The sequence below is a fragment of the Papilio machaon genome, chromosome 3 (assembly GCF_912999745.1).
Source record: "Papilio machaon chromosome 3, ilPapMach1.1, whole genome shotgun sequence".
NCBI lineage: Eukaryota > Metazoa > Arthropoda > Insecta > Lepidoptera > Papilionidae > Papilio > Papilio machaon.
Window position 1 is genome coordinate 2400838 of NC_059988.1, and position 13551 is coordinate 2414388.

At 33.0% G+C, this 13551-nt stretch overlaps 5 protein-coding genes across 5 annotated transcripts; 3 read left to right on the forward strand and 2 right to left on the reverse strand.

Moving 5' to 3' along the window:
• The first annotated feature begins 130 nt into the window (after positions 1-130).
• On the forward strand, positions 131-2797 carry LOC106707817 (small G protein signaling modulator 3 homolog). The gene has a single exon (XM_014499254.2). The coding sequence runs from the start codon at positions 282-284 to the stop codon at positions 2664-2666; it is 2385 nt and encodes a 794-aa protein (XP_014354740.2). The 5' UTR covers positions 131-281; the 3' UTR covers positions 2667-2797.
• Positions 2798-3481: 684 nt separating this feature from the next.
• On the forward strand, positions 3482-5031 carry LOC106707840 (60S acidic ribosomal protein P1). Its single transcript, XM_014499284.2, has 3 exons — positions 3482-3667; positions 3869-4121; positions 4924-5031. The coding sequence occupies exons 1-3, from the start codon at positions 3596-3598 to the stop codon at positions 4935-4937; spliced, it is 339 nt and encodes a 112-aa protein (XP_014354770.1). The 5' UTR covers positions 3482-3595; the 3' UTR covers positions 4938-5031.
• Positions 5032-5513: 482 nt separating this feature from the next.
• LOC106707850 (28S ribosomal protein S14, mitochondrial) lies at positions 5514-6510 on the reverse strand. Its single transcript, XM_014499295.2, has 3 exons — positions 6333-6510; positions 5974-6197; positions 5514-5675 (listed from the first exon to the last, which is right to left on the reverse strand). Exons 1-3 carry the CDS (start codon positions 6396-6398, stop codon positions 5573-5575), a joined length of 393 nt encoding a protein of 130 aa, XP_014354781.2. The 5' UTR covers positions 6399-6510; the 3' UTR covers positions 5514-5572.
• Positions 6511-6818: 308 nt separating this feature from the next.
• Positions 6819-10972, forward strand: LOC106707884 (Fanconi anemia group D2 protein). The gene has a single exon (XM_014499332.2). The coding sequence runs from the start codon at positions 6964-6966 to the stop codon at positions 10957-10959; it is 3996 nt and encodes a 1331-aa protein (XP_014354818.2). The 5' UTR covers positions 6819-6963; the 3' UTR covers positions 10960-10972.
• Positions 10973-11251: 279 nt separating this feature from the next.
• Positions 11252-13281, reverse strand: LOC106707821 (60S ribosomal protein L10a). Its single transcript, XM_045686335.1, has 5 exons — positions 13195-13281; positions 12889-13044; positions 12203-12358; positions 11636-11801; positions 11252-11456 (listed from the first exon to the last, which is right to left on the reverse strand). Coding segments are annotated over exons 1-5 (651 nt in total). The 5' UTR covers positions 13197-13281; the 3' UTR covers positions 11252-11285.
• Positions 13282-13551: the final 270 nt, after the last annotated feature.

A 13551-nucleotide genomic window follows, 5' to 3' on the forward strand; every position in this document is an offset into this window, starting at 1 on the left:
AATTTTAATATTAATTATCATATTTAAGCCTATTGGAAATTTGGTTTTAAATGGCAATACCAATCTTAAATCTTGTATAATAAATAAACTACCAAATTCGCTACCAAACCATACGCTCTTTGCCATTTGCCAATTGCCAAAAGCCAAAAGCAAAAGACGAAAGAGAAAGTGACATTATAGTGCAAATGCAACTTTTATTTTTAATATCAGATATCAGATTATTATACGGACGTTGTCTTCATGAACAGTTTTGCATTACGGTTAAAGTATAATAAAGGAAAATGAATTTAGCTAAATCTTTGTTCAGTTCAAGAGACCACGTAGGCTATGTTGGTCGCGAAGATCACGAACGTAAAATAAGTGCATCATTAGCGGACGATGACCCAGAAGATGTAATTGATGCTATACGTGGATTAAATCTCGCTGATGAATTGCTTCCAGCGCCAGGTGGACCTTTTTCCTCCCTTACACAAAGTATGGTACCTCAAGATATTATGGCAAAACTAGCACAACCCGAGTCTGAAGGTCAAGGTGGTCTTCCGGATTACCGATTCGATGAATTTGGTTTTTGCGTGGACGATGAAGAAGGATCGGAAGTATCAGATAAATTAACGTCAAATGTTGTTCAAGAAGAAGACCACCATCGTCTTCAATGGGAGTTTTATAGCAAAGAAATAAGTTTTTCCGAGAGTGAAGGTAAATTTTCAAAATCTGAAAAATTACAACAAATGGTAAAGGATGGTGTCCCCCATATGTTACGTCCACAAGTATGGATGCATCTTTGTGGTGCAAATAAAAAAAGGGCGACTACAGAAATTACATATCATGAAATAGTAAGAGCATCTAGTGATGACGGATTAGTGACTAGTAAACAAATTGAAAAGGACTTGGTCCAAATTTTGCCTAACAATGTGTGCTTTTCACATCCAACTAGTACAGGAGTGCCTAGACTTCGTCGAATTCTCAGAGCATTAGCTTGGCTCTATCCAGACATTGGCTATTGTCAGGGAACTGGTATGATTGCTGCATCTCTTTTACTGCTGATGGAGGAAGAGGAAGCATTTTGGATAATGTGTACTACTGTTGAAGATCTATTACCCGCATCTTACTATTCATCTACATTAATTGGCATACAAGCAGATCAAAAGGTACTGAGAAGTTTAATCTCCACATATCTTCCTGGTATAGATCAAGTCCTCAATGCACATGACATAGAACTTTCTCTTATAACTATGCATTGGTTTTTAACCCTTTATGCTAATGTAGTTCATATGAAAATTTTACTAAGAATATGGGACCTGTTCTTTTTTGAAGGATCTATAGTACTTTTTAAAGTTACTCTTGCTATGCTAAAAATAAAGGAAAATAGATTTACAGAGATTTCAAATTCTGCTCAAATATTCAATGCCTTATCTGATATACCCGGTGAAATTGATGATGTAAATTTGCTTGTAAAGACAATTGATGAAGTTTGTGGTGACACATTAAGCCCTGCCTTAATTGAAACACATAGAAGAAGACATTTGGCATATCTTATGGCTGACCAAGGAGCTTTAGTTGGTAACCCTGGTGCAGTCCCCAACTTACCAAAACAGCATCTTCAAAGGAGACAGATAAAAAGAAGCAAATCAGTAATACAAACTATATTATTTGGTGATGATAGTAATAATGAAGATGCTGTATCTAAAAATGTAAAGCAGACTGAAATTCTTGTAGACCTTAGAGAAGCCATTTTACAGGTGGCACGTCATTTCTTAACCCTAGAGCCTCAACTGCAATCTGAAGTTCAATTAACAGCAGACTATACAATGCAAAGCCATGCTGCAGATAGAGAAAGATATGTAAATGTATCACGAAGTAAGAGAAGACGGGCAAAGGCATTGTTAGACTTTGAAAGAAGGGATGGTGATGAATTAGGCTTTAGGAAGAATGATGTAATTGAGGTAATTAGTTCTAGAGATGAACACTGCTGGATTGGAGAGCTTAATGGCCTAAGGGGTTGGTTTCCAGCCAGATTTGTGACATTTTTAGATGAGAAGGGTGTTAAATACAGCAGAGCCGGTGATGACTCTATAACAGAAAAAGCTGCACATTTGGTAAGAGGTGTTTTGGCACCTGCTTTCAAAAGAGTTTTATTACATGGAATTAAGAAACCAAGTTTCTTAGATGGACCCTGTCACCCTTGGTTATTTATTGAAGAGGCATCTTCCAGAGAGGTTGAAAAAGATTTTAATTCAGTTTACAGTCGCTTAGTCTTGTGCAAAACATATCGCCTGGATGAAGAAGGCAAGGTTCTGACACCAGAAGAGTTGTTGTACAGATGTGTTCAGGCTATTAACTTGTCCCATGATAATGCTCATGCTCAAATGGATGTTAAACTAAGGACTCTAATTTGCATGGGATTAAATGAAGAAGCCTTGCACTTATGGCTTGAAGTTTTATGCTCTTGTGTAGATGTTGTCCAAAAATGGTATCATCCTTGGTCTTTTATAAATTCACCAGGATGGGTTCAAATAAAATGTGAACTAAGAATACTTTCTCAATTTGGTTTTAATTTGAACCCTGAATGGGAACTGCCATTGAAGAAAGATACACAAAACCAGCCTTTGAAGGAAGGTGTTAGAGATATGCTAGTAAAACATCATTTATTCTCATGGGATTTGTAAATACATATAACCTATTTTTTTTTATTTTGCTAAACAATTTCTGTTCAGTCAAAGGCAGTCAATTTTAAGGACTGAAAAGGTGACTTCTTTCATTTATTTGATCTCAATAAAACACCAAATATTGTGATCCCATACATAGAAATAATGTTTATCTTAAATTGTGTAAACTTTTAATACTTTGTAATAATTAATTTTATGTATTTATAGCTAATTGTAATTGCAAGGTCATTGTACTTAAAATCTTTAAACAACGTAATTTATTTGTAATTATCTGTTAGTTATTCTTATTTAAAGTTTATTATAATTGTTAATCTCAGAATAAAGTCATGTTCTCATTTATACCACTATGATTTTCATTATTTCAATAAAAACCAATGATTATATTTTAATTGAATTTACTTGTTTATGATTATATCGATAACTTAATCTCAGATAAATAATACAATGAAACACTTTAAAATTATCGTATATATCAATAGTCAACTGATAAAAAATACAACTTTGTTTACATACTAAGATTTTTAAATTGAACCATACACAAAAATGTCACCACTGCAAATTCACCAAGAGGAGAGGTCGTTGTATAAAATCCTTCGTGCTCCGCCCGCGGACTATCCTCGGACTCACGTAGTTTAGGTAGAATAAATGATAATACGTTTAATTCACACTTGTAAAATTATACCAGTTCAGAGATACTCATTAATTTTCACAATTCAATCAAACCAAGAAATACCTATGTACTCTTTTACAATTTTTGCTTTGCTCTTTGAATCTCTTGCAGTTTCTTACTGGCAACACCAACACAAAACACATCAAATGTGAGTTTGACAGGTGTCGTTCTTTCTATTTCTCTTTAAAATCAAGAAATCAAACGTGCTTGTTCTCTCTGAGCTAAGGCCACTAGGCGACTTGCACTAAATAATTAAAAAATGGCATCAAAGGCTGAATTAGCTTGCGTTTACTCCGCTCTCATCCTAGTAGATGATGATGTTGCTGTAACTGTAAGTACAATATTGTATTTGTAATTTATAAATAGGTTAGTTTCAACAACAGATTATATCCAATAAAATCAGCGAAAGTAAGCAATTTTTTTACAAAAACTTTGATTTATATTAATTGTTAGGTCAATTTCTGAGTGGATGTTCGTTTATTTTACTGAAAACAGTCACGTTAGATTTCATGTAAACATGTTTTGTTTATAGGGTGAGAAGATCTCCACCATACTGAAAGCTGCCGGCGTGGACGTTGAGCCTTATTGGCCTGGATTATTCGCCAAGGCCTTGGAGGGTGTAAATGTACGTGACCTGATCACCAACATCGGATCAGGTGTGGGAGCCGCGCCCGCGCCCGGTGGAGCTCCGGCTGCTGCGTCTGCAGCCGCGCCGTCCTCGGAACCCGCAAAGGAAGAGAAGAAGGAGGAAGAACCTGAAGAGTCTGATGATGACATGGGCTTCGGTTAGTTCTATTCATTTCAATCTATGCAGAGTTTTTTTTTACTTTTTATATTTATATTGTGGTTTTGAAATACATATATAGTGTAGCATAAAAATTATCTAAATTTTCAATTCAAACTTGGTTTACTATTAGATAGGCAGTTGCCTAGGTACAAAAATTTAATTCAATCTAGAATCATATTTACATTACATATTTTATACTGTAGAAATTTTTTAGGTAACATTTTTGTAGGTTATTCATTTTTTAAAACATTGACTTATTTTCTGGTATAAAAAGTAAATGCTTTACTCATGATTTAAATAAACTCAGTGAACTTTGGCAAATTCATGGCCATTCTATAATAATCTTATCTTATTCTACATACTTCATAAGAAGTATTATTTGACAATGCTATGAACTTATAAGAAGGCTAAACTTACTAAATGCAAAAATTAAGATTGATGGATGTTTGTTAGAACGGATTTCAATTAAATTTGTCATAGATGTGGCCTGTAGTAGTCGTGAAGGACACATAGGCTATAGATACTGGAAATGTGTGAAGTTCCAGGTGATCGTTTGATTCACATATTTACTCAATTTTTTTTTATTCCACATGGATGTGTACAAAAGCTGGTTAGTAAAAATATTAGAGGTTAGGTTTCATGTATTTTTTACCTGTTAAGGTTTTCAATGATGTTTAGCATGTATTAGCTTCAGAAATAATGTGATTGACAAAATATATTGCTGAGAATCTCAAATGAACGGAAATAACATGCATTGCAAATGGCAAAAAATTAATATATATTTTTTCTTTTTGTTTCAGGTCTGTTTGACTAAAAAGCTTTACCTTAACACTGTGGTATTCCATTGTTAAGCTTCATGAAGCTTATTTAGTTATAAGGAAATAAACTTTATAAAGAAAGTAAAACTACTGGAACTTGTTTTTATTTTTTCAAAACTCTTCGCTATCAGTCCATTCACCGATACGACTATCGGAATAATGGTAGTCGATTTCATACGCCACATGGTGATAATCTCATGAGCCAAGTCTAAGTATTTTAGCAATTTTTCGTTTTCAGCTTTCACGAGATTCTCGTCATGTGGAATAGTGACATTGACTAACATTACACAACCCTCAGACCGGTCTATTATTACTATATCGGGTCTATTGGCAGTAATAGTCCTATCTGTAGTAATAGATCAATCCCAGTAGAGCGTGATATCGCTATTTTCCAGAACACGTGAAGGTTGGTATTGGTAATATGGTACCTCAGTATCAACAAGAGCATATTTAAGGGCAAGTTGCTGATGGATAATCTTGGCCACTTGGTTGATATTATTATTCCATTAACAACATACTTTTTTCAAGTGCCCCTGATACCAAAATAAGGAAAAATATAAATAAAACACATGTATCTAAACAAATAATTATAATCTATAAGTCTATTTATTCCTATCTCCAAAAAACAATATTATCCCCACATTGCTCGCTGGACTCCGGAGAGTTTATTGTAGTCTGCCAAATGGCGCCATACAATACGACTCATGCGCCATTCGGGCACAATTCCCCGAGGTCTGAAAGGAGTGAAAATATTGTATATGTGTGGAAAATACGTCTTTACATTTCTTTTAGACATATAATCGGTTTCACTGCTTACATCAAAGTGAAGGTACAGAATTAAACATGCAAATTTTTTATGACAAAGGTGTCACTCAAATGTCAGCGATGGTAGAAGTGGATGTAATTATTGTTTTACTGGTCATTTAAATTTGTATCTTTATTCCAAGCCAATTAGAATAGGGTTTTTGGCTGTATTGAACATGTTAATTAATATTTAGATACATTAAAATTATATGTTGTGTTGCTACATACCTGGATGTGATAACACATCTGTTATTTATCCTCAAAGGAATAGCATTCATCTCAAACTTATTAATATCTTTATCAGCAAGCTCTCTAATTTCTACTGGCAGCACATCATTTCTTCTCATTGCATTAATTCTGGTTCTTTCCAAAAAGTTTTCAGCGCTCATTCGTCTTCTTTTGACATCGCGAATCATGAGCCAATTGGCCCATTTATTTCGGACTTGCTGGAACTACAATATAATATAATTAGTTATAAATTTATTACATTACTAGATGGAGTACATATTATCTTTTCAACTTTAGCTAGATGTAATTTAATACACTAGCTAGTATCATATTGTAATTTAACAAACTAGGAAACATACCCCATAACCTGGAACAGATTGAGACTTCCAGACAAACTTTCCAACGTTAGTTATGTTTAAATTCATCTTTGAAATTAATATAATCTCCTAAGGTTTCCGAATCTTGTGTTATTGGAACATAATTTAAACTTCAATTTCAATTAAATTCATCCAACCTCCAATAATTTGACATTTGCATTTTTCGGTTACGGTAACAGGGTAAAAAAATAAAAATATAGGTATTGCTTATTATGTGAAGCATTATTTCTTAAAAACTACCTTCATTGGCAGTTTAAATTGTTAAATACCTAGAATTGAAAACTACCTACTATTATTATTTTAAAAAACTTAAAATTTTACATTAAAACCACAAATTACCTATATTAATCTCTTATTACACATTTTTTTTAAAGGAATCTGTGAATCAACAAGTGAAGTCAAATGTCAAAAAAAATCAAATGTCAAATTGAGTGTCAAAATTTAAAAATTGAAAATACAAACTGAAAAGTGATACTTTTGAATAAATAAATCCAAAAAGATAAAGGTTAAAAAATTCTACTTTAAGCTTACAGTGTTACAGTTATTTATGACAAAGATTTTTTTGTGATATATCATTACTTAGTTGCATCTACCACTTAGTCGATTTTGTAAAATGAGCTCGAAAAGACGAACTTCTCAGAGTGATAGGTCTGAAAGTAGCCAAAAGAGAACAAGAAATCTTGAAATAACTTACTTTCAGAAAATCTTAGAGGAAAGTGGGCTTACCTTAAAAGATCCACCCGAAAAAATTATAGCAAAACATGAAACTATTTTTATAAAACGCAACATTAAAAAGAATCTTCAAAAGCATTTTGACTACCCCAGAAATGCTTCAGAATTTATTGGAGATTTGACTAAGAAATGCGAAAAACTTGATACTTTTAAACATTACTTATTTCCGAATGTTGTAAAAATTGTAGACAATGGTTTAAGTGAACATTTGATTCGTGACAGTGTACTAAAAATATTACTTGGCGTGCCAATTCTGCAGCGGAAAATAATTGATTATATATTTACAAGGGCTGTTGATTTGGTAATTGAATCAAATTGCTTGCCTTGGATACAAATGATTTTAAAATGTGTCTCATCTTTAGATTGCCTAGTTAATAGTGAAGTATTGGCTTCACATCTTATTGACTTACTAGAAATTTCTACAGAAAAAATGGTGCGCCTTGAGATCATAACAGCCATTCCTGATATTTTAGGTGACCAGGAACATAACAATGTAGCAATTGAGTTATGTAGAATATTAAGTCAGGATCATGATCTGATCCCCGCTGTTCTGGATTGTGTTTCAAATCTTTGCCTCTCAGATGAGCAGTATGAACTAATTCAAGAGAAAACTTTGGATATTCTGCTGGGTTTGTCTAAATGTACTTACTTTCCATGTTTTGTAAAAGTTCTACTTATGCGTGGTAGAATGAATGAAAATGGCTACTTAAAAGCTGTACAAGGATTAAGAAATGCTATAAGTTGGCCTACAACTTTAGCATCACCCCAAGAGATTGCATCAAGTCAAGTACTTACAGCAAATGCTATTAGAAATTCAATGGTTTCTTGTAAACTGATCTCTAACGCATGGTTAAAAGTCATCGCAAATTGTAAAATGAATACAGACCACAAACCATTTGATTTTATTATTGTGCTTATTTTATATTCAACATCTGAAGAAAGGCAAAAGCAATTGGAAAATCTATTAAAGAAACAAATAAAGTTAAATGTTTTGAAGGAGAATTTATTAGATGATGTATTTGAGAAATACAAACCAATTTTAAAAAGTCATTTGAAAGACTTGATTGCCTTGACAAGTATTCTTCTAAAATCTAAAGCAGATCCTATACTACAGTCATTTGCTTCCCGCATATACATGTTGATGTTATCCAATTTGGATGAATATTGCCAAACTGTTGTTGCTGAACTTCTTCAGTTAGGTTTGTACTGTAAACCAGTTCTTGTGAATGTACTTGAAATATTGAACAATGTTGCATCCAAAGATATATCACTGTTAAAGCCTCAGTGCCTTCAAATGCTAACATTGCTGGACAGAATGGACGATATGACATTAGGAGAAATAAGATCAGTGATGAATTTAATTTGTGCCCTTGCATACAAATGTGAAAACTCCCTTATTCGAGATGATATTCACATGATTATTAGAAAAGAACTAAGCAGCTCCAAACCATTAATAAAAACACAAGGAATCCTTGCTGGTATCCATGCAGTGAAATATTTAATGACAAGTAGTAGCAATGAGAATGATACATTAGAAGTGCCAGGTAACATTAGTTATTCATCTTTCTCTCATTTATCAGAACTTGATCTTCGAGAAGCAGCACAAATTATTGAACTAATAAGTCGCAGTACCCAACATTTTCCTGAAATGATAGCTTTGTACTATGATGAATTGTGTTGTATCATCAATTCTGTAGATCAAATTAACAAAAACTTTTTGGCATGGTTGACTGATGCTGTTACTAATGATTTAGAAAAAAACTTTATTGTTGATTCTATAGAGCTAGAAAGAATAGGTGAAATAAAGTTATCAATGCAATATGGTTTGTTAGATGAAAGTGATGTTGACCAATTAATAGCTATTAACATTGCCGGGTTGGCACTTAACAATAAAGGAGACGTTAGTGCTGCCATTTTATCTCCACTGTTCAAACTTGTTCAAACATTGCGTTATACACAAGATGAAGGAAAACTTTCTAGTATAGATGCATTGTTAGGGTGTCCGATTGTTATGCCAAAGGTTAATATTGATGAAGTTAGAGAAATGGAAACTAATACTATATCCTCCATTATAGACTGCTTACTTTACTGTGTAAATTGGTTTAGGGAACTACTCAATGCCTTTGCAACACAAACTGATTCAATTCTTAGAGAACATATGTTTAAGAGAATAGCCAATATTGAAGAATTAGAAGATATGATTGTTAAAATTTTAACATTATCCAAGATATCTTATAAGCCACCAAAACATATTTTGTGTGCTAATGTTAGTTGCACCGGAAAAACACCTACAACTTTAGAGAATAAAAAACAAAAGTTGAATGACACAGCATTGCCTGAGACATTAAGATCACAATTTACTCAGGATAAACATGCTTCAGTAAAAAATCAACTTCAACTTATGCAAAGTTTACCTGTCAGGAAAATGAACTTGAATCTAATTAATTTACTAAATATTGATCTTCAAGAAGACGGAGAAATGGTAAAAATTTTACAATTCCTATTGAAATCTATTAAACAGTACTTAGAAGAAACATTGGTATCAAAAATTAAAAGACACACTTTTCTGTCAAAACAAGAAACAAGTGAAGTATACGATGCCAAAAAGGCAGAAGAGTGTGCAAACTCAATTAATAAAACTTTACCAAAATTAATGAACCATATTAGTGCCATTACAGATTACTTAAATAAAAATGTTCTCCAAATGAATGAAATTGATTATTGTATGAAAACTATTGAGCACCTTAGTTGTTTAGAGATTATTTATAACATTCTAACTATTTATTTCAAATGGATTGGATTTAAAAATCAACACAGTACTTTACTCAAGACTTCTTTAAGAACAGTAGCCAGTGCAGAATGTAAAGATACTGTGTCACTAAAAGATTGTGTGTTAAATATTGCCGAATATTTACAAAAACATGAGAAGTATTGCGTTCAAATTTCAATAGCTGCAGCATTATTGGAGTTTCTAATAGTTTTACAGGAGCATTATAATGATGTACAATTATCTAAAATCTTAAGAAATGTTGCCTCGAACTTTTTATCTATACATTGGAAAACACCTGATGGGTCAGTAGAAAAAGGACTTTTGTTCAACCAGAGTGTAGATAGAATAGCTAGCACATACCTAATTAATAACGAAATTGTGACTCTTAAAGCAATAACAATAGAACTTGCAGCTGATATTCAACATCTGAAAAGTAAAAATGACACACTCAGCAAATTTAAATCCATTAATAAAGGAAATTTTCCTGTTCTGTACAGAAATTTAGGCAGTGCACTATGTGAAGTAACAAAGACTCATTTAAACCAGGGCTTGAGTAATTCTGAACACCTAAACCTTTGGAAAGACGTAGCTACCATACTGAAATGTATGTCTGATATTTCTAAAAGTCTTGAAAATAGAAATAATTTATCTGCATTTTTAAAAAAATCTATACCTATTATCAAAATGTTTATATCTCAAGGTCTCCCCATAATAGAAGTGGAATTTAAAAGTAACACCCAAGAAATATTGGAAATATTAAAACTCCTCCAGCAATCAACAAGGTTTTTACAATCTTTGTGCTGTCACTCAAGGTTGAAAAAAGATACAGTATTAATGAGCAAAGTTCCATATATAAGGCAGTTGCTCGAAACTTTAATTTACAAAGTAAAAGCTGTACTAGTGGCTAATAAATGTTCAGAAGCATTCTGGTTGGGTAATTTAAAAAATAAAAATATTCATGGTGAAGTAATTCAAACACAACAAAGTGTTGAGAGTGAAGACACAGTTGAAGATTGTGATGATCAGCTTCCAGAAGATGTAGACGTAGACGACAGTGATGACGAAATGTTAGACCCAGATTCTAAAAGTGTTAGCGACATAGTTTAACATGTTATTGAATAAAAATATATAAAAAAAATGTTTTTCAATATGTAATCCCAACATTTTGCATTGCACTTCGTGGGTTCAGACCTAGCTTCGTACTATCATTTTTGACAATCGTCGTAGGTATCGTGAAAATTAGTGTAAGATTTTTGATGTACTTGATGCCCGATAGGAGTGCTACACAAATTTTGTTGATTACGATATGATAGCGATTGTCACAAATGTTCGTGCTAGGTCCACTATTACGGATTTTCTGTTAAATTTTCAGGTAGATGATGGAATTGAAAAACTTAAAAAAGATAAAAGTCAATTTTTATTGAGAAGTACAATTAGTACAGCCTCTGAGGTGGGCCCATGGTAGATTTCATATGCAGTGACCTTACATTTTGCCAGTGCTTTTTCAACAGAGACACAAGGAAGTTGATCGACAAATGGACATTTTGTGCCAATTCATCTGGAGTCATATCTACATGACCCACTGCGACAGAAAGGCAGAGTACCTGTAAACATAACAAATTATATTTGAGCAACTTACAAACATTGAAAACTTCTTTTAAATCATTATTCTTCACTTCTAACTTTATTTTACACAATTTTAACATTTCTTTCATGAATATAAGTGGTAACATTGCTTCCTTAGCAATTTTTCTTATTACTTTAAAAGAAAATTTTTGGTTACCTTCTTCATCTGGAATTTGATGGTAGCCTTCACTTCATCAATTTTCTGAGTCATGGACTCTTGGTGAGAGAGAAGACCAGGGAACTTGCCAGCCTTGTTCAAACCGGGACCGAGCAGACGTGGTATCTGCTTAATGAGGGATTCCGATGCAAGGAAAGCATCATACCTGGAAAACACATTATAAGACTTTTTTATAGTATTATTCAAGAACATTAGATTAGTAATGAGTGCTTTAGAAGGAATTCATAAACTAAATATGTTGATAATAAAAAAGCAGATGGCATTCTTAATTACCCGGGGTACATAATAGGTGTAAGTTTTCCGAGCACATATAACTAGATGCATGTGTCAATTACATTTTCCTCCTGTAGCCTAAATGGTTGAACCAATTTTTATGAGTGATTCAACAAACAGGTATAGGTATTGATTTTTTGAGTGAGGTGTCATTTAATTATTCTTCACAAAATGTTATAAAGATAGTTAATCAGGTTTATTGATTTTTTTTACATTTATTATTTTTAATTATAAAAACAAATAAAATAATTTCTAGCAATAGTATATACTTACTTCTTGGCCAATTTCTTGACAAGTTTTTTGTTCTTATTAAGCTTCTTAAGGGCCTCGGCATCCATGCATGGAACTTCCAACTGTTTAGCTTCATCACAGTGCTGTTGGTCTCCAAGAACACAAACTTGCATCTTTGGTCTCGGGATGTACTTGAGCCTAAAAATTGTACATAGTATATAAAACAATCTAGAATACTAACACTTCCGATATTCAGGTGATAACATAATCAGTGTGGTGTTTTGACATCATTGGTCAGGTAATACATGCAAAAAACATCATTTAGGATTTAAGCTTTTGACAACTACTAAATATAATTAAACCTAAAATGTATGTTACAAAGATTTGTATAATTAAAAGAAATTATAATTCCGATATACATTATTTCGAATATATATGTAAGATAACAGTATAGGATTTTCTAAGCTACCAAAATCTCAATTCATAGCTCATACCTCAACCACATTCCTGAATAGCATCACTGAACCTTTATTTATTTCGGCAAGCCAGTGGCATACCTACCCAATATTTAAGGACTCAGGGTAAAGTCCCGTCAGATAAGCTGACTCCCTGTCCAGATACATTTTAGTGGACAATTTTTAGCACGTGGATATTGTTGTCGATGTATATGATAAAACAAATTTTGGATGGATCAAGTCCACGAAAATGCTCTTTCCAGGTAAACATACTTGACAGTGCCGGAGAAACGCTTGTCCTTCTGGGGGTCATAGTTCTTCAGACCGATTTGCAATTCCACTGTCTCCAGGAAGTTACGCTTCTTGTCTTTTGAAGACTGGAGAACGGCATTTACGCATTCGTAGAGTGTATCACGCGACACTTTCGACCTGAAATTATTTTGAGGTTAACAAGTGATCTAAAAATTATTTTTACAAATATATAAATTTTTAGCAATATTTTACTATTTAATGTTCATAAATAACATCAATAAAATTTTAAGTTTAAAGATTATTATGATTTATTAGAATTAGACTTACATTTTGAAAGGAGTAACCTTCCCTCACTTTAACGTCACAACTCGAAAGAACGCGAAAGAAAAAGAATGTTGACAGTGACAGCCACTTGTTCAACGACATTGATTTTTTTTTTATTAATATTTTCTGGCCTGGATACTAGTCCTTTTGGCTAACGACATTGATGAACCGCTGCCCAAAGATATTTAATTAACCGAGGAGAGGACGTACAGAAAGAATTTATTTACCCTTCCTATGCGTCCCCTGCTCCAACTAATCCCCATTCCAATCCTCTCTTTAAAATGCAAAAGGGATGGGAAGGGGAAGAGGACTAAAATTAGGCCTCCGGCACCACATTCATCAGACGTACCGAACGAAGTG

Excerpts from the sequence above, each read along its gene's own strand:
- LOC106707840 (XM_014499284.2), top strand. The coding sequence starts at position 3,596 with ATGGCATCAAAGGCTGAATTAGCTTGCGTTTACTCCGCTCTCATCCTA. Across the intron at positions 3,668-3,868 it reads ATGATGATGTTGCTGTAACT|GGTGAGAAGATCTCCACCAT; the intron begins GTAAGTACAATA and ends TTTTGTTTATAG.
- LOC106707850 (XM_014499295.2), bottom strand. The coding sequence starts at position 6,398 with ATGAATTTAAACATAACTAACGTTGGAAAGTTTGTCTGGAAGTCTCAA. Across the intron at positions 6,198-6,332 it reads AATCTGTTCCAGGTTATGGG|TTCCAGCAAGTCCGAAATAA; the intron begins GTATGTTTCCTA and ends ATTATATTGTAG. Across the intron at positions 5,676-5,973 it reads AGATGTGTTATCACATCCAG|ACCTCGGGGAATTGTGCCCG; the intron begins GTATGTAGCAAC and ends CACTCCTTTCAG.
- LOC106707817 (XM_014499254.2), top strand. The coding sequence starts at position 282 with ATGAATTTAGCTAAATCTTTGTTCAGTTCAAGAGACCACGTAGGCTAT.
- LOC106707821 (XM_045686335.1), bottom strand. Across the intron at positions 12,359-12,888 it reads CGTTTCTCCGGCACTGTCAA|GCTCAAGTACATCCCGAGAC; the intron begins GTATGTTTACCT and ends TACAATTTTTAG. Across the intron at positions 11,457-11,635 it reads TCAAATTCCAGATGAAGAAG|GTACTCTGCCTTTCTGTCGC; the intron begins GTAACCAAAAAT and ends TTATGTTTACAG.
- LOC106707884 (XM_014499332.2), top strand. The coding sequence starts at position 6,964 with ATGAGCTCGAAAAGACGAACTTCTCAGAGTGATAGGTCTGAAAGTAGC.